Source organism: Ranitomeya variabilis, chromosome 2 (genome assembly GCF_051348905.1).
Source record: "Ranitomeya variabilis isolate aRanVar5 chromosome 2, aRanVar5.hap1, whole genome shotgun sequence".
Classification (NCBI taxonomy): domain Eukaryota; kingdom Metazoa; phylum Chordata; class Amphibia; order Anura; family Dendrobatidae; genus Ranitomeya; species Ranitomeya variabilis.
This window is the reverse complement of record NC_135233.1, coordinates 452,478,684-452,499,075: the sequence shown is the minus strand read 5'-3', so window position 1 is coordinate 452,499,075 and position 20,392 is coordinate 452,478,684. Positions and strand designations below refer to the sequence as shown.

The following is a 20,392-nucleotide window of genomic DNA, read 5'->3' as shown; positions in this document are numbered from 1 at the left end:
CGGCCTTTGTCAGATGGTCTGATATTAAAGTTGTCCCGTAATTTCATAGCAGCCTGGTTATATGTCTAAGAGTGATTTTAGAAACATGGTCTCTCTTGGTGGAGAATAAATATGTGAGATCCCTTTCCATGACATGTTGGAAGTTATCCATTCTATATTGGATAGAAAGAAGTGTCCAGGTTTTTTTTTTTGAGAGATGTTAGTTAGTCGCAATAAAAGTAATGTTTTAATATACTCCCCCTAAATGCCGTGGATGCTGGATTTTTTTTCTCTTCTACTGCCATTCTTCCACCACTCCTTACTTTGTATGCAAGTACTCTACCACCACTCCTTGCTTTGTATCCATGTATTCTACCACCACTCCTTGCTTTGTATGCAAGTATTCTACCACCACTCCTTGCTTTGTATCCATGTATTCTACCGCCACTCCTTGCTTTGTATCCATGTACTCTACCGCCACTCCTTGCTTTGTATCCATGTACTCTACCGCCACTCCTTGCTTTGTATCCATGTACTCTACCACCACTCCTTGCTTTGTATCCATGTACTCTACCACCACTCCTTGCTTTGTATCCATGTACTCTACCACCACTCCTTGCTTTGTATCCATGTATTCTACCACCACTCCTTGCTTTGTATCCATGTATTCTACCACCACTCCTTGCTTTGTATGCATGTATTCTACCACCACTCCTTGCTTTGTATGCATGTATTCTACCACCACTCCTTGCTTTGTATGCAAGTACTCTACCACCACTCCTTGCTTTGTATGCATGTATTCTACCACCACTCCTTGCTTTGTATCCATGTACTCTACCACCACTCCTTGCTTTGTATCCATGTATTCTACCACCACTCCTTGCTTTGTATACATGTATTCTACCACCACTCCTTGCTTTGTATACATGTATTCTACCACCACTCCTTGCTTTGTATCCATGTATTCCACCACCACTCCTTGCTTTGTATCCATGTATTCTACCACCACTCCTTGCTTTGTATGCATGTATTCTACCACCACTCCTTGCTTTGTATGCAAGTACTCTACCACCACTCCTTGCTTTGTATGCAAGTACTCTACCACCACTCCTTGCTTTGTATGCATGTACTCTACCACCACTCCTTGCTTTGTATGCAAGTACTCTACCACCACTCCTTGCTTTGTATCCATGTATTCTACCACCACTCCTTGCTTTGTATGCATGTACTCTACCACCACTCCCTGCTTTGTATGCATGTATTCTACCACCACTCCTTGCTTTGTATGCATGTATTCGACCACCACTCCTTGCTTTGTATGCATGTATTCTACCACCACTCCTTGCTTTGTATGCATGTATTCTACCACCACTCCTTGCTTTGTATGCATGTATTCTACCACCACTCCTTGCTTTGTATGCATGTATTCTACCACCACTCCTTGCTTTGTATGCATGTATTCTACCACCACTCCTTGCTTTGTATCCATGTACTCTACCACCACTCCTTGCTTTGTATGCATGTATTCTACCACCACTCCTTGCTTTGTATGCATGTATTCTACCACCACTCCTTGCTTTGTATGCAAGTACTCTACCACCACTCCTTGCTTTGTATGCAAGTACTCTACCACCACTCCTTGCTTTGTATGCAAGTACTCTACCACCACTCCTTGCTTTGTATGCATGTATTCTACCACCACTCCTTGCTTTGTATGCATGTATTCTACCACCACTCCCTGCTTTGTATGCATGTATTCTACCACCACTCCCTGCTTTGTATGCATGTATTCTACCACCACTCCTTGCTTTGTATGCATGTATTCTACCACCACTCCTTGCTTTGTATGCAAGTATTCTACCACCACTCCTTGCTTTGTATACATGTATTCTACCACCACTCTTTGCTTTGTATCCATGTACTCTTCCACCACTCCTTGCTTTGTATGCAAGTACTCTACCACCACTCCTTGCTTTGTATCCATGTATTCTACCACCACTCCTTGCTTTGTATGCATGTATTCTACCACCACTCCCTGCTTTGTATGCATGTATTCTACCACCACTCCTTGCTTTGTATGCAAGTACTCTACCACCACTCCTTGCTTTGTATCCATGTACTCTACCACCACTCCCTGCTTTGTATGCATGTATTCTACCACCACTCCTTGCTTTGTATGCAAGTACTCTACCACCACTCCTTGCTTTGTATCCATGTATTCTACCACCACTCCTTGCTTTGTATGCATGTATTCTACCACCACTCCCTGCTTTGTATGCATGTATTCTACCACCACTCCTTGCTTTGTATGCAAGTACTCTACCACCACTCCTTGCTTTGTATCCATGTACTCTACCACCACTCCCTGCTTTGTATGCATGTATTCTACCACCACTCCCTGCTTTGTATACATGTATTCTACCACCACTCTTTGCTTTGTATCCATGTACTCTTCCACCACTCCTTGCTTTGTATGCATGTACTCTACCACCACTCCTTGCTTTGTATGCATGTATTCTACCACCACTCCCTGCTTTGTATGCATGTATTCTACCACCACTCCCTGCTTTGTATGCAAGTACTCTACCACCACTCCTTGCTTTGTATGCAAGTACTCTACCACCACTCCTTGCTTTGTATGCAAGTACTCTACCACCACTCCTTGCTTTGTATGCAAGTACTCTACCACCACTCCTTGCTTTGTATGCAAGTACTCTACCACCACTCCTTGCTTTGTATGCAAGTACTCTACCACCACTCCTTGCTTTGTATCCATGTATTCTACCACCACTCCTTGCTTTGTATCCATGTATTCTTTTTTTTAATCAGATATTTTTTATTGAACAATAAGGATAATACAAGAATATTGCATTACTGTTTACAGTAAACATGTATAATTTTTAGAACATTTTAACCCCAACCCAAACTCCAACCTCCCCTCCCTTCCAACCTTTAGAGACCTATCGTGCACCGTCACCATTTGCAACATAATACAAAAAGGAAGATGACATAACAATAACCCTCCCAAGAGAGCCTAAGACCCAAGTGGGCAAATAAAGCCCCTTAAGTTAACTCAATCCAAGGATTCCACAACCTGTGGTAGAGGTCCATCTTATTTTTCTTGAAATAAATACTTTTCTCCAAAGCAAGAATATGGTCCACTTGCATCAGAAAATCTCTTCTCCTTGGTGGCTCTTCCCTAATCCAAAACTTGGCGATCAGCTTCCGTGCGATAAACAGCAATCTGGCAATAGCCATTTTGTGCATATTATGAGTTACAATCTCCTCAACATATCCTAGAATACACACCAAGGGATCTCGTGGTATAGTACAGTTGTATATCAGTCCTACTCTACTCAACGCCACAGTCCAAAAGGAGGATAGCCTGGGACATTGCCACATCATATGAAGAATACCCGCCTCTGACTGCGAGCACCTAGTGCACTCTGAATTGGGTCTCAATCCAGCTTTGAATAACATATCCGGGGTTCTGTAGGCCCTATGGATAACAAATAGTTGTGACAACCTCCCAGGCTCACTCATAGAAATTTTGGGTACGTATTCCAATATTGAGTCCCATCGGTCATTGTCGATCACACCCAGGTCATTTTCCCATTTCACTCTGACTCTGATAGGGTGCCCATCCAAGAAAGAATGAATAAAGAAGGTATTCGTATATTCCCGAGATCACCCCCTTCGTGCCGCCCCCCATAAAAATAAAGTCCAGCATGAGATCTACCTGTATCTCCACAGGCCCTCTCTTACACTATGCCCGAAACGCATGAGAGATGCGGCTATACTGATATATCTCAGAACTTGGCAGTTGAAATTCCTCTTGCAGTACCTCAAAATTCTTAATTTTACCCTGGTGCAAAATTTGCCCCATCCGAGAAATACCTGCCTCCTTCCAAATATGAAATCCCGACATCTGCCTGAACTCTTGTAAAAATCTATTATTCCAGATGGGTGAAAATCTAGTAAGTGCCCTTACACCCTTAACTTTATCCCAAACCTTATGAATAAGTCTAATAGTACAGAATGTGGAACCTTTCTCCCGGAAATGTCCACCCTCCAGACCCTCACACAATACCTTCAGCCCAATCAGCGTCCTCAGACAACAGGGTATCCTTGTCCCACCAGCCTCCTCTCCCCATCCCCTAAAATGCTGACACTGTGAAGCCAGGAAGTATAGCCAAGGATTTGGGAGTGCCAATCCACCCTCCGTTTTGAGCCTTTGTAGGGTTTCTTGTTTAAATCTAGGGCTCTTTCCTCCCCAGATCAACTCGCCGAACAAGGATCTAATCCTACGAAATCTATTCTGTGATATCCAGATAGGAGAATTGTGTAGCACATAATGGAGTTGAGGCATCACAATCATCTTTATGAGATTCACCCTGCCCACTACCGACAGATGTAACTTTTTCCATGCCTGGATTTTAGTACGTATTTTCCGCAAAAGCGGCCCCAAATTCAGTTCTTCAAAGCAGGTCAAAGGGAGAGCAATCTGAATCCCCAAAAATTTAAATTTATTAACTACACTCAACTTTGTAGAAGTAGTGTGGCAAGGAATATCTCCATTATCCCCATCTATCATCATCATATTAGATTTACCCCAATTAATCCTTAAACCCGAATATCCCCCAAATTCCTCAATTATAGCTTCCGCCTTGTATAAGGTCTCCTCCGAATCCTCCAAGAAGAGCAAAATGTCATCAGCTTACAACGCTACTTTATTTTCTGAATCCCCGTACATAAAACCTCTCACCCCCTGGGACCCTCTTATTTTATTTTGGCGGCAAGGGGCTCCACCGCCAGGGCAAAAAGTAGTGGGGACAGAGGACAGCCCTGTCTAGTGCCCCTGGACAAAGAGAAGCTCTCCGAGAGAGCATTATTAACTCTAATTCTTGCCATTGGAGAGGAGTACAACAGCCGCACCCATGAGATGAATTTAGGCCCAAACCCCAACCGTTCCAACACCAACCACAGGTAGTTCCACTCCACACAATCAAAGGCCTTATGGGCATCCAAGGATACCACAACCCTCTTACCGGCATTGTCAGAAGGAATTTGCATATTTAGGTACAGCCTTCTCAGATTGAGTGCCGTTGATTTATTGGGCATAAAGCCTGACTGATCCGGGTGGACTAGTTAATCAATCACCCAAGTCAACCTGTTTGCCAAGGCTTTTGCCAAAATCTTGATATCCGCTGTCAGAAGTGAAATTGGTCTATAAGACTCTGGCAGCTGTAAGTCCTTGTCAGCTTTAGGGATGACCACCACAATAGCCTCTCTCATTGACAAAGGCAACTTCCCCCTTTCCAGCGACCTATTGTACACCTCAGCCAATTTAGACAATAAAGTGTCCTTTAAAATCTTATAGACCTCAGCTGGAATACCATCCGCCCCCGGAGCCCTGCCCCCAGCCACACCCGCCAAGGCTGCCCCCAATTCTTCCTCCCCAATCGGTTCATCCAGCCACTCGCATTCCTCTCTGCTCAACCTAGGCAAATCAATCCCTTCTAAGTACCTAGTAGTATCTTCTGTCCCTTTCTCTACACTAGAGGTATATAATTTACCATAACATTTTCTAAAAGCTTCCAATGTTTGCTCCCCATGGGTGACCACTGTTCCCTCCTCCGTTTTTATTGAGTAGACATGTGAAGAGCCCCTCTGCGCGGAAGCCACTACCAGAAGTAGATGCCCCACCTTTTCCCCCTCTGAGTAGAATGTTTCTTTTTGAAAAGCCCTCATCCTCTCTGCCTTTCTCAAGTATAATTGATTGACCCCCTGCTGAGCCGCCCTCATACGATTCTGAGACTCCTTTGTACATTGGGCACCCAATGCCACCTCAGCTGCCTTCAACTCCTCCAAGACAGCCTTATCCTGTAATCTAGACTTCGTCTTATGTCTTGAGATGTCCCGAAACAAAATTCCTCTTAAATATTCCTTCATAGTGTCCCATACTACATGGCTTTCTGCACTACCTTCATTGATCTTAAAAAAAACTCCTCAATCTCTGCCCCCACCTTTTCCATGTCCAAGAGCTGTAACCAGGAAGGGTGAATTTTCCATCCCGTCCTCCCCGATCCAGCCTGATCTGCCAGCTTCAGAGACACCTGCATTGGGCTATGGTCTGATAAGATCCTGGGACTATATTCCACCCCACGTAGCAGTTCATTCATCCCGTCATTCCCAATGGCAACATCGATTTGGGACATAGAGCCGTATGTAGTCGAATAACAAGAATAAGAATGTGTTAACATTGCGTACCCGCCATAAGTCAATCCACCCTATTTCTCTGAGATAGTTACCGAAAGGAGTGTCATTACCATCTCTACGCAACAATGCGTGATTACTCTTGTCCCAGTGGTCATTGATTATATTATTCACATCTCCAACCACAAGAAGGGGAACCCCATCCCATCCTCTCATAAGTTCCAGTATTTCCTGAATTTTCTTGCCAGAGTATGGCGGGGGTATATATAATGAAGCAATACAGACTAAACGATTGAAAATTTTGCACACTAATAATATATATTGACCATCCTTATTAATTTTAACCTCAATCTCCTCAAATGGGGTATTTATATGAATCAAAATTGCCACTCCTCTTGCATAATTAGAGAACGTCGAGTGATACGCCTTTCGCACCCATCGCTTCTGCAGTATATCAACTTTTTCCCCTACTAGATGGGTTTCTTGTAAACATATCACCGAGGGCCTCTGTTTCAATAAGTACTGAAATATTGCTGCCCGCTTAGTAGCATCCGCTAGCCCCCTAACATTCCAACTTAAAATATTAACATCACCTCCCATTTCTTCAAAGAAAGATAGTAAGTGAGTACAGTCTCCCCCAGGTCTCTGCCAATACCCCCCTCCTCCCCCCCCCCCCCCCCCGGACCACCCCAACTCCCCCCATCTAAAACTCAATAGAATTCAAATAAGCCGAACTTTTTCTCTATACGAGAACTGAGAGCACTTATTAACAACCTAGAACTATGCCCTTTACCATCCATCTCACCCCCTCCCACCGCACTTGATATAGATTATTCACTGCGCCGCCGAACACAATACTTTAACATTTGGGTGCATTCTATCTGATAACCACGAAACTCGTTCAAATATCAATAAGTGAAAAAACAGCAAAATTACGGATCCTCAAGATCATTCTCATCGGTTCCGTTCTGTGCCAATTTTCTTAGCATTAATGTCCAGCCACTGCATAGCCTCCTCCGGACTTTGAAAGAAGTGCACACGGTCCAGCGCCACCACCCTGAGCTTAGCAGGGTAGAGCATCGAATATTTCAAGTCCAGTTCTCGGAGCCGTCGCTTGACTTCACCAAACTTCATTCTGAGTTTTTGCACTAACGCCGAATAATCCGGGTAGATGGAGATCCGATTTCCGTTTATATTTAGGCCATCGCTGATCCTAGCCTTCCTTAGTAGGGTTTCGCGGTCACGGTAGTTCAAAATTTTTGCCAGTATGGCACGAGGAGCAGAGCCAGGCGGCAGAGGCCGAGTGGGGACTCTATGAGCCCTTTCCACTGCGAAGTGATTAGTTAGGCCATCGCCACCCACCGACCTTTTTAAGCCTTGCTTCAATATATTCAGTGGGATTACTCCCTTCCACTTTTTCTGGCACTCCAATTATTCTCAAACTGTTCCTTCAGGAACGGTTTTCCAAGTCATCTGTTTTAAATTCCAATTCTGCAATGCGTTGGATATATTTCTTTTCCCTTTTTTAGCAGTTCATTTGTTTGGTCCTCCACACTGCCCACACGTTCCTCCACCACATCAACTCTTTTCTCCACCTTGCGCATGGCATAGTTAAGGGACTTCATTTCAACTTTTAAGTCATCCACCCTTAGGTTTAATGCGGCAAAAGCAGATTTGCAGTATATAACAACAGAAAAGATATTAAGATATTCTGCAGCGTTGGTTCCTCTGAATTGGTCTGCTCCGCATCCTCAGAAACATTAGCCTGCACTGGTCTAGCAGCAGATGTCAGATATTCAGCTCCATGCGCTTCCTGCTCCCTCGACGGGGACCTCTGCTCCTCCACCTCACTGATATCATCATCCCCCTCCTCTCCGCTGCCTCTGCGGGTCCCCCTTCTCTCCAGGTCCCTCAACATCGGCCTCCAGCAACAGGGCACCCTCCTCCTCTGTGCGGGCGAACCGCTCCAGCCTGGCTATTACCTCCAGCCTCCTGCGGTATGCAGCACTGGCACTTGCCTCCTCCTCCTCCGCCACGGCGCCATCTTGGACTTTCACGCCCGCCGCAGGCGCCAACTGTTTTCGGCGTGGCATTGCCGATCCTCACTCCACACAGCTCTGGGTGGTCTCCTCCGCTCACCGGGTCTTGCGACACAACCCTGCCCGATTTCAGCGTTCAGCGGCGCCTACAAAGGGTATTGCTGAGAGTAGTGCGGGGACAGGGATCCGACACACGTCCGCTCACATAGCACGCTAGGCCACGCCCCCGTATCCATGTATTCTACCACCACTCCTTGCTTTGTATCCATGTATTCTACCACCACTCCTTGCTTTGTATCCATGTATTCTACCACCACTCCTTGCTTTGTATCCATGTATTCTACCACCACTCCTTGCTTTGTATCCATGTATTCTACCACCACTCCTTGCTTTGTATCCATGTATTCTACCACCACTCCTTGCTTTGTATCCATGTATTCTACCACCACTCCTTGCTTTGTATCCATGTATTCTACCACCACTCCTTGCTTTGTATCCATGTATTCTACCACCACTCCTTGCTTGATCTTTCACTACCCTTATACTATTGACAGATCATTTTTTGATATTAAGGGGTTTCCTTTTTTTTTTTCATTGACGTCCCATCCATAGAATACAACATCAATCCTTGGTTGATGAGAATCGGGTCACTGGGATCACAAAGCTTTGAGAAATCTTACAGAATTGCATTTGCAGTCATATTTACTTGCAGAGCATTGAGGTGCCATTAGCGGAGGGGTCTGGTTCTATAATGCACCATTATATAGAACTAGATGGTGGCTCGATTCTAACTTATCGGGTATTCTAGAATATGCATGTCCACGTAGTATATTGCACAGCCCACGTAGTATATTGCACAGCCCACGTAGTATATTGCACAGCCCACGTAGTATATTGCACAGCCCACGTAGTATATTGCACAGCCCACGTAGTATATTGCACAGCCCACGTAGTATATTGCACAGCCCACGTAGTATATTGCACAGCCCACGTAGTATATTGCACAGCCCACGTAGTATATTGCACAGCCCACGTAGTATATTGCACAGCCCACGTAGTATATTGCACAGCCCACGTAGTATATTGCACAGCCCACGTAGTATATTGCACAGCCCACGTAGTATATTGCACAGCCCACGTAGTATATTGCACAGCCCACGTAGTATATTGCACAGCCCACGTAGTATATTGCACAGCCCACGTAGTATATTGCCCAGCCCACGTAGTATATTGCCCAGCCCACGTAGTATATTGCCCAGCCCACGTAGTATATTGCCCAGCCCACGTAGTATATTGCCCAGCCCACGTAGTATATTGCCCAGCCCACGTAGTATATTGCCCAGCCACGTAGTATATTGCCCAGCCACGTAGTATATTGCCCAGCCACGTAGTATATTGCCCAGCCACGTAGTATATTGCCCAGCCACGTAGTATATTGCCCAGCCACGTAGTATATTGCCCAGCCACGTAGTATATTGCCCAGCCACGTAGTATATTGCCCAGCCACGTAGTATATTGCCCAGCCACGTAGTATATTGCCCAGCCACGTAGTATATTGCCCAGCCACGTAGTATATTGCCCAGCCACGTAGTATATTGCCCAGCCACGTAGTATATTGCCCAGCCACGTAGTATATTGCCCAGCCACGTAGTATATTGCCCAGCCACGTAGTATATTGCCCAGCCACGTAGTATATTGCCCAGCCACGTAGTATATTGCCCAGCCACGTAGTATATTGCCCAGCCACGTAGTATATTGCCCAGCCACGTAGTATATTGCCCAGCCACGTAGTATATTGCCCAGCCACGTAGTATATTGCCCAGCCACGTAGTATACAGCACAGAGCCACGTAGTATATTGCCCAGAGATGTAGTATACAGCACAGAGCCACGTAGTATATTGCCCAGCCACTTATGTCACAGGTTAAAAAAAAAAAAATATACTCACCTTCCAGGGACCCTTGTAGTCCTGTCGCCTCCTTCTCGCGCAGAAGCGCAGGACCTGTGATGACGTCGCAGTCACATGACCGTGTCGCGGTCACATGACCGTGACGTCACGGCAGGTCCTTCTCGCGCAGGACCTGTGACGATGTCGCGGTCACATGACCGTGACGTCATAGCAGGTCCTTCGCGCAGACCATCCTTGCCAACGGAACCTGCCGCTTGCATGGAGCGGAGCGTCGCGATGGAGCGGGAAAGGCGGCAGAAGGTGAGTATATAATGATTTTTTATTTTTTTTACTATTTTTACCATTAGATGTATTTACTATTGACGCTGCATAGGCCGCATCAATAGTAAAAACTTGGTCACACAGAGTTAATAGCGGCGGTAACGGAGTGAGTTACCCGCGGCATAACGCGGTCCGTTACCGCTGGCATTAACCCTGTGTGAGCGGTGACTGCAGGGAGTATGGAGCGGGCGCCGGGCACTGACTGCAGGGGAGTAGGGAGGGACTAATTGGACTGGTCGCGGCAGCCATGACAGGCAGCTGGCGAGACCAATCAGCGACTTGGATTCCATGACAGACAGAAAGACAGACGGAAGTGACCCTTAGACGATTATATAGTAGATAATTGGAATTCCAGAAGTTTGGGAACAGTCACTTACACTTTAAAGGCGTATTTTGTATGGCATCGATAAGATCTATTTCTTTCCGTCTGCATTTTTGCTTTATAGTCCACTGGACACCAGTAAAATTTTCTCCAGAAGGTACGTCTTTCCAGAAGAAATCAAGCTGTGATCGTTCAGATAATGTAGCACAAGACAGGGAATGGCCCAGTACTTCTCCTAAATCTGGTAAGATTTCCTTCTTTCCTTTATTTGTTACTCCTTTTTGTAATATGAGTTGATTATTGACATAAAAACAATTTTTTTCAGTGTATTAATCATACAGTAGTCATACAATATAAAATGTTGCAAGTTTATTTCCTTATTGACCCACAGTATCAAGTTAACACTTGACATAAATGTAAAATGCATGTGATAGTAGAATTGCTGTTTTGTTTATATTCCTTTCCACATAGTTTAATAAAATATATTTATTTTGATATACAGGGTGGGCCATGTATATGGATACACCTAAATAAAATGGGAATGGTTGGTGATATCAACTTCCTGTTTGTGACACATTAGTATATGGGAGGGGGAAAACTTTTCAAATGGGCGGTGACCATGGCGGCCATTTTGAAGTCTGCCATTTTGGATCCAACTTTATTATTTCCAATGGGAAGAGGGTCATGTGGCACATCAAACTTATTGAGAATTTCACAAGAAAAACAACGGTGTACTTGGTTTTAACGTAACATTACTCTTTCATGAGTTATTTACAAGTTTCTCTTTGTTTACTGCCATTGACATGTTGCAGAGGTCAACACGTGAGGAGCAGAGAGAAATTGTGTTGATGTCTGGTGAACGCAGTACCTGGGTCATTGCAACAGATTTCAATGCAAGACACCCTACGCAAGAAAACTGTCACCATTCCCATGGGCCATTTATATGGCTACACCTAAATAACATGGGAATGGTGACAGTTTTCTTGCGTAGGGTGTCTTGCATTGAAATCTGCTGCAATAACCCGGGTACTGCGTTCACCAGACATCAACACAATTTCTCTCCGCTCCTGACGTGTTAGGCCTCTTTCACACTTCCGTGTTTCTGCTTATGTCGCAATACGTCGATTTTACTCTGTCACCTCATTGGGGGACACAGGACCATGGGTGTTATGCTGCTGTCCACTAGGAGGCGACACTATGCATAATCTGAAAAAGATTAACCGTGGCTCCTCCTCTGCAGTATACACCCCTGTACGGCGTCAGCCTTCTCCAGTTTTTGCTTAGTGTCGCATAGGAGGCACACCTAAAAAAAAAATTTTTTACTCCCTTTTTTTCCAACTGGATTACAGATGAAGAAAAGTGGGTCTCCTGTGAGACTCCCGGCATGGCTCCTTCCACGGTCCCCTTTTACGAGGTGCCCGGTTGAAGTTGAGATGGCTATTCCCCATGTCGCTCCTTCCCCAGTCCCTCGGGTGCTGGTTCGAAGTCGAGACCCCCTCCTTCCCCAATTCCTTTTGGTTTCTGGGTTGAGGTCGAGGCCAGGATAAAGCCTCAGGGGGATGGTGACAGCAGCACCCTCCCTAATCCCCATTTGGGGGCATTAGGTTGAGACGCCTCAGGTAGGGCCTGTACAGGCAGCACTCTACAGCTCCCAGCAGACATGGGCCAGCACACTGTGCCTGCATCCAGGGACCCCAGCTGCGGGCTCCTGTGGTGGCCGGGGGGAGTGCAGTCAGGCATAGCACAATAGACACAGGGCTCCCTGCGCCCCTGTCTCTGCGGCAGCACCAGCTCTATAGTGCCTCAGGGGGACCCCCCCACTGGGCCCCCCTTCCGCTTATAGCCCCACCGCTATCCTGCCTTTAAATCCGGGGGGTCCGGTTCAGATCCGACCCCCTCCCGGACTTTCGCGCCGGCCTGGAGCCTTTCTGGGCATCAGGCATCTAATTTAGGCCACAGCTTCGGCCTACCTGAAGCCGCCGCCTCCTCTCCGCCCCCCAGATGACAAATATGACACTCTACAGTGTCAAAGAGGGGGCGGATCAAGACAGAAAGGGCTCGTTTTTTACACAGCTCTGCCGCCCTTTTTTTCAGCTCTCCGCCACCTTCTCCCCCTTCCTCCTCTTCTCGGTGGCCATTTCTGCTGCAGGACAAGAATTAACCCTGCATCTCCTGGTCAGCAGGACCAGGCTAGCCAGTCTCCGGGGGGCACAGGACTGTGGATCTTCGGCGCTGGACTTAGGGGCAAACTGGTGGGGTAAGATCACAGCTGGGTTTTTTACTCGGCTGTGAATCCATATTCCCTATAAGGCTCACATATAGGTTCCTCTGCATAGCCACACCTATAGGGTCCTCTGCATAACCAGCCCTTCTACACTCTGTGCACTATGCCAGGCTCAAGGTCCAAGAGAACCAGGCAGGACTGCTATTATGCATTCTGCACAGCCTGCAGGACCGCTCTCCCCAGTGGCAGCACGTACCAGCACTGCCAGGACTGCATCCAGAGTACTGTGTCAGAGCCCCAAGAAGCCCCTGCCAATGCTTCAGTGTCTAATGCCACGCCGGAATGGGTCACTCAGATGTCGCAATCTATGACGCAGTCTATAGATAACCTAACCTCTACATTGCTTCAGGCTCTGCAGAGTCATGCTTCGGCTATGACCGTTACCCAGCAAAGGGAGAGCTTGACTCAGGAACAAGACGACCCTGGCACATCCACGTCTCGGTCAGGACGCAAGCGGACCCATAGGTCAAGTCCATCTGCGTCATCCCATAGCACACGGTCATCCCCTTCTAGGGAGAGACACTGTAGTTCCAGGTCATCTAGACCGTCCCCTTCCAGTGGCAGACAATGCAGATCTCCGCAATCCCCGACCAGAGAAGGCCTCCACCCCAGCACAGGATGCCTCAGTGATACACAGGATTCGGAAGGCATCTGTGACTCCAACTCAGACAAGGAAACGGAGGGGTCCCTGATCCCAATCCCCCCTAGCAATACAGCGCTAGTTGAGGACATAATCTCTTCCATCCATCGGGTGCTGGACCTTTCTGATCCGCCACCAGAGGCCCCAGAACACAAAATTTCCTTTGAAGGACCTCTGAAGCCGCCTAAGGTTTTCTCTAACCACCCAGAGTTTAAGGCGATCCTTAAAAAGCAGCTTTCACAGCCTGAGAAAAAATTTGCTAATCACAGATATCTGGAGGCGAGGTACCCCTTCCCGCAGAAGGACACCAAGAAATGGACAGATCCACCCTAAGTGGACCCCCCCAGTCTCTAGGCTAGCAACACAGACCCTCCTTTCACTGCCAGATAGCTCAACCTTCAGGGACGCAGCAGACTGGCAGGTAGAACGCATGGCTCAGTTTGGGCTGCCAAGGCCATTCTGGCCTGGGCCAAAAATTTACAAACTGGCTTCCAAGCATCCGCTCCTGAGCTGTCGGACCAAGCGGTTCAAATAGCAGTTGTAGCAGATTACATGCTTCATGCAGCTCTGGATTCAGCAAGGGGTGTAGCGGGGATAGCATCAAACGCCATCACAATTCGGCGTATCCTCTGGCTGCAGGAATGGAAAGCGGACGCAGCCTCAAAGAAGTCTCTCACGCACCTCCCCTACCTCAGTGGGCGACTTTTCGGTGAACAGTTGGACACGATGATATCCAACGCCACCGGGGGTAAGAGTGCCTCTCTTCCCCAACTGAAACCTAAACGCACTTACAAGAAGCGTAACCAAACTCGATTCCGATCCTTTTGGAACTCCTCGGGCTGGTCCGTCTCGCATCCAGCACAAAATCGTAACCGTTCCCCACGCAAGGACAACTCACAATCGACGCAATGGTCGGACAAGACCTGGCAGTCTAAAGCAGGCCAGTCTAAACCCAGAGGAAGAAAATCTCAGACTTTCTCCTCATCATGACTCACGGACTCCGGAAGACACCACACCCGTAGGCGGCTGACTTTTGCTCTTTCATCAAGTCTGGCTGCCTATTACAGAAGACAGGTGGGTCAGGGAACTAGTGTCTTCCGGATTCAAGATAGAGTTCACCTCCAACCCACCGGACCGATTATTCCTCTCTGTCCCCCCAAAACCACCAGCCAAGGCTCGTGCCTTCCACTAAGCGGTGTCCTCGCTTTTTCAAGCTGCAGTCATAGTACCGGTCCCCACGGCCGAGCGCTTCCGAGGGTTCTACTCCAATCTATTCGTAGTTCCCAAGAAAGGAGGCAGCGTCCGGCCCATACTGGACCTAAAACTGCTCAACAAATATGTACGGGTCCGTCACTTCCGCATGGAGTCCCTTCGGTCCATCATTGCGTCCATGGAGAAGGGAGAATATCTCGCCTCCATAGACATACAAGACACATACCTGCATATACCTATTGCACCCGCCCATCAGAGATTTCTCAGGTTCGCAAGAGACCAGGACCACTACCAGTTCGTGGCTCTCTTGTTCGGACTCGCCACGGCTCCCAGAGTGTTTACCAAAGTCATGGCAGCCACCATGGACGTCCTGCACTCCAGAGGCATAGTAGTCGTTCCATACCTGGATGATCTACTCATCAAGGCTCCTACCTTCAAGGACTGCGAGCTCAGCGTCTCAATCGACACTGAGTCGCATGGGCTGGTTAGTCAACCTACAAAAGTCATCACCAACCCCGAGTCAGTCTCTGACCTTCCTGGGAATGCTATTCAACACTGGCTCTCCGCCTAGGAGTTCGCACCCTCCTCCGCAAACCCCCTCGATCTCTTCGGTTTGCCATGAGAGTCCTCTGCAAGATGGGGGCAGCAATAGAAGCGGTCCCATTTGCCCAGTTTCACCTCAGGCCTCTCCGACTAGCCATTCTCGAGTCCTGGGACAGGAATCCCTTTTCTCTCGACAGGGAGTTCCAGCTAACGTCGTCAACCAGGAGGTCCCTGCACTGGTGGCTCAAGCCAACCTCGCTAGCAAAGGGGAAATCCTTTCTCACAAGTCAATGGAAGGTTCTGACCAACGAGCCGAGCCTGACGGGTTGGGGTGCAGTGCACCTACACCACAGGGCACAGGGCAAGTGTTCCCCAGTGGAAGCGACCATGCCCATCAACATCCTGGAAATTCGTGCCATCCTCCTGGCATTGAGGGCCTTCCATCACTTACTGTCAGCCTCTCACATCAGAATACAGTCGGACAATGCCACGGCCGTGGCATATGTGAATCACCAAGGGGGGACCCGCAGTACCCAGGTGATGCGAGAAGTGTCACACATCCTCCACTGGGCGGAGGACACAGGGTATGTTCTCTTTGGCGGTCTACATTCCGGGTGTGCACAACTGGGAAGCAGACTTCCTCAGCCGACAAGGAATAGACTCGGGAGAATGGTCTCTCCTTCCCAAAATTTTTCGCCAGATCTGCCATCGCTGGGGGACCCCGGATGTGGACCTAATGGCATCCCACTTCAATGCCAAGGTCTCCAACTTCATGGCCGGAACACACGATCCGCGGTCGCTCGGAGCAGACACTGGTTCAGGACTGGACCCAGTTCCAGCTTCTGTACATTTTTCCACCTCTCCCCCTGATATCCAGAGTGGTGAGGAAGATCAAGCAAGAGGGAGTTCCAACCATCCTAATCGCACCAGACTGGCCCAGACGTACATGGTACACCGACATCGTACAACTTGCAGCAGATGACCCCTGGCGCCTCCCTGACAGCCCGGATCTTCTATCACAAGGCCCGTTCTACCACCAGAACTCAGGGGCCCTCAATTTGACGGTGTGGCCCTTGAAACCTGGGTTCTAACCCGGGCAGGGCTCTCGCCGGACGTCATTAGGACCATGATCAGGGCACGGAAGCCAGCCTCTGCCAAGATCTATTACCGTACCTGGAAAGTTTTCTTTACCTGGTTCGAATCTCGTGGCCAGACCCCATTCCCTTATTCCCTCCCCAAACTACTTGGTTTTCTCCAATGTGGTCTGGAGGCCAGGCTGTCCCTGGGCTCTCTTAAGAGCCAGGTGTCAGCCCTCTCAGTGCTTGTTCAAAGGCGCATTGCTACCAAGCTGCAAGTAAGCACATTCCTTCAGGGGGTTTCCCGATTGGTTCCCCCCTACAGACGACCACTAGAAACATGGGACCTCAAACTGGTCCTGACAGCATTGCAGGATCCACCCTTCGAACCCCTTAAGGAGGTCCCGCACCACCTTCTATCCCAGAAGGTGGTTTTCCTGGTGGCAATCACCTCGCTACGCAGGGTGTCGGAACTGACAGCACTCTCCTGCAGACGGCCCTTTCTGGCTTTTTACCAAGACAAGGTAGTCCTCCGTATGGTCCCATCCTTCCGAAGGTTGTGTCCAATTTCCACCTCTATGAGGAAATTTCTCTGCCTTCCCTTTGTTGGGTCCCGGTTGATAGTGGTGAAGGCTCTGCATACGCTTGACCTTGTCAGGGCATTGCGTATATATGTGTCTAGGACTGCATCCTTCCGGAAGTCTGATTCTCTTTTCCTTCTTCCAGAAGACGGCCGAAAGGGTCTGCCGGCTTCCAAAAGCTACCCTTGCCAGGTGGATCAAATCCACCATACAAAAGGCCTACCGCCTTAAGAATTCTCCTCTTCCAGCCAGTATTACGGCACACTCTACACGGGCCGTAGGGGCCTCCTGGGCCATTCGGCACCAGGCTTTGGCACAAGTGTGTAAGGCGGCCACTTGGACTAGCCTACACACGTTTACTAAACACTAGAGTTCATACCCAGTCCTCATCGGACGCGAGCCTGGGTAGATGTGTTCTGCAGGCAGCGGTGCCCCAAGTGTAGGGGCCTGTCTGCACAATATTCGTCCATTGCTTCCCACCCAGGGACTGCTTTGGGACGTCCCATGGTCCTGTGTCCCCCAATGAGGCGACAGAGTAAAGGAGATTTTTGTGTACTCACTGTAAAATCGTTTTCTCTTAGCCTCTAATTGGTGGACACAGCTCCCACCCTGTTGCCCGTTCTGGGCCGTTGTTACTGTTGAGTTCTCATATTGTTTCTTGAGCTCGTACATAGTTGCCTTCTTATAGGCATGGTTATGTTATTCATGTTACGTTCCTCCTAATGCTTTTGCACAAAACTGGAGAAGGCTGACGCCGTCCAGGGGTGTATACTGCAGAGGAGGAGCCACGGTTAATCTTTTTCAGATTATGCATAGTGTCGCCTCCTAGTGGACAGCAGCATAACACCCATGGTCCTGTGTCCCCCAATTAGAGGCTAAGAGAAAAAGATTTTACGGTGAGTACACAAAAATCTCCTTTTTGAAAATGCAGGATCCTGCAAAAAAATTTGCAGGATCCTGCATTTTCCTACAGACTTGTATTGCTGACGGATTGCGACGTATGGCCACACGTCGCGTCCGTTGTGCACTGGATGCGTCGGGTTTTGGCGGCCCGTCGTCACAGAAAAACGTTCAAGGGAACGTTTTTCTGAACGTCTCATCCAGTGTTTCAGACTGCGCATGCCCAGCAGGAAATATCGCTCTCACGATCTTTCCTGCTCGGCAACGCAGACGGAAGTGTGAAAGCAAACACTTCCGTCGGTACGTCGCACCGACGCTTCGTGACGGCCCCGTACCGACGAAAGTGTGAAAGAGGCCTTATCCTCTGCGACATGTCAATGTCTGTAAACAAAGAGAAACTTGTAATTAACTCCTGAAAGAATAAATATACGTTAAAACCAAGCACACCATTGTTTTTCTTTGAAATTCTCAATAAGTTTGATGTCACATGACCCTCTTTCCCATTGGAAAAAAAATAGTTGGATCCAAAATGGCTGCCATGGACACCACCCATTTTGAAAACTTTTTCCCCTCCCATATACTAATGTGCCACAAACAGGAAGTTGATATCACCAACCATTCCCATTTTATTTAGGTGTATCCATATACATGGCCCACCCTGCAGGTAGCCATCGGAAAAGTATGGGTGCCAAGCCTCCCTGGTAACTACCAAACTATCCAAATACAAAAAGCATTTAGAGGCAGCACACCAAGAAAAGTGTGTGTGTGGGGGGGGGGGGACGGGGACGTTTTTTCTTTAATAGCTTATTTTGGTGAGGTCTCAGGTTCACACTGTAGACCATCTCCAAAATTTGATACTGACAAGTACAACTCCTCCCCCAAAAAGTAAGCCCTCATATGACTACATAAAAAAAAAAAGTTATGACTCCCGGAACAGAACAAAAAGTACGGAAAAAAAAAAAGCTGTTCAGCATAAAGGCCAAAACTGAAGTAGATGGAAAGGGGTTAAAATGCGGTTGGTTTCTAACTGTTAACTCTAGAGAAAATTGGAGCCCCGGTATGTATGGTGCATTTCTCTGAAAGCATTCCCACCATATAAATACAAAATATAGATGTTCCTCAGTTTTTCCGGCATGTGACAATTACACTTTCCTATGCAGTGGGTGTATGTTTTGTTTTGTTTTTTTCTTTATTATTATGCTTGTAGTATCTAAAGATTCACACATTTTTAGCACAAAACTATTGCTTATTTTAAAGTTGGAAGTCAGAAATGCAACAAAAGAAATCCAACAAGTTCACCGAGGACCGCGCTGAAGAGAAAAGTGAGCTTTACCCCAGAAAAGGAACAGGCCGAAAAAAATGAAGCTTCACCAGCAAAAACAAAGAGTAAGTCATTCCGATATCATTTTTGTTTTTTATTTTTTTATTTTACTTAAACCCTTACTATTAGTTTAAAAAAAAAAAAAAAAAGTCCTTACGGAGAACTGGAAGATCCAAGAAGACACTGTAGACAATCCTCCTTTTGAAGCAGGGACTGAGGTTTATTAGAGAAGTGCGGCAATGCAGATACAGAGGACAGGTGAGCTGAAGCATGCAGACACGCGCAGGTGTCCGGACAAGAACGACAACGGTGGGCAATCTGGCGATGGTCTGGCCCCGGACAACAGTATAAGAGTCTTTTTATACGTGGTTAGACAAAGAAAACGACTTACTGCTGCAAAAGGCGTATACGTTTTAGAACAAAGCAAGCTAATTCTGCAAATTGTCTCTTCAGAGAGGAAGAGAGCTAGAACTCTAGTGCCACCTACTGGAAGGTAGCAATCCTACAAGTCAATGTTGACCCTTTAACGAGCCTTGTCACATGACTTGAGATTCTGGCTTGGCTATTATCCTAATTTGCAGACACTGTGTTTCGGGGTACTGCCCCTCGTCAGTGCAAAGCGGAGATCTGGTTTGGCTGTGTGAGAGGCGTCAGACCGTTATCCAAAAAGTATCGTTTCTCCTCACGGAGAAATTATACTTTTTAGAACAAAGCATGCAATGATACAACCTGACAACATTTGAGTATTGTGAAAAAAAACTCATTATAATCTTATAAATCTCCATGTATCAATTCAATTCAAATGAATTGAATTGATACATGGAGATGTATCTTTTAGCTAAAGTCATTACTTTCATCACTGCTTTTAGCTTACTCGCTTAATTCTTTTAACCTTTTACAGCTCAATGGTCCTGCTTTCTATCTCAATTTAACATATATGCGGTACTATTCACTACCTTATAATACAACGTATTAACTATCACGGTCTCCTGCGGCTCTTCCAATTGGCCTTTACAGACTCCATCCATACCTGATAATGACTCTGATGTT

At 47.3% G+C, this 20,392-nt stretch overlaps 1 protein-coding gene across 3 annotated transcripts in view; it reads left to right on the top strand.

Annotated features, from left to right (window-relative positions):
• The window catches only part of VRK3 (VRK serine/threonine kinase 3), a 118,153-nt gene that overhangs the window by 15,534 nt on the left and 82,227 nt on the right, over window positions 1–20,392 (top strand). For 2 of the 3 annotated variants that reach the window (XM_077287287.1, XM_077287289.1), the window contains 2 exons: window positions 10,910–11,029; window positions 19,279–19,407. In XM_077287287.1, coding sequence (XP_077143402.1) covers window positions 10,910–11,029; window positions 19,279–19,407 — 249 coding nt within the window. The remainder of the gene's footprint in view (window positions 1–10,909; window positions 11,030–19,278; window positions 19,408–20,392) is intronic. The other variant, XM_077287288.1, reaches the window with a different exon arrangement.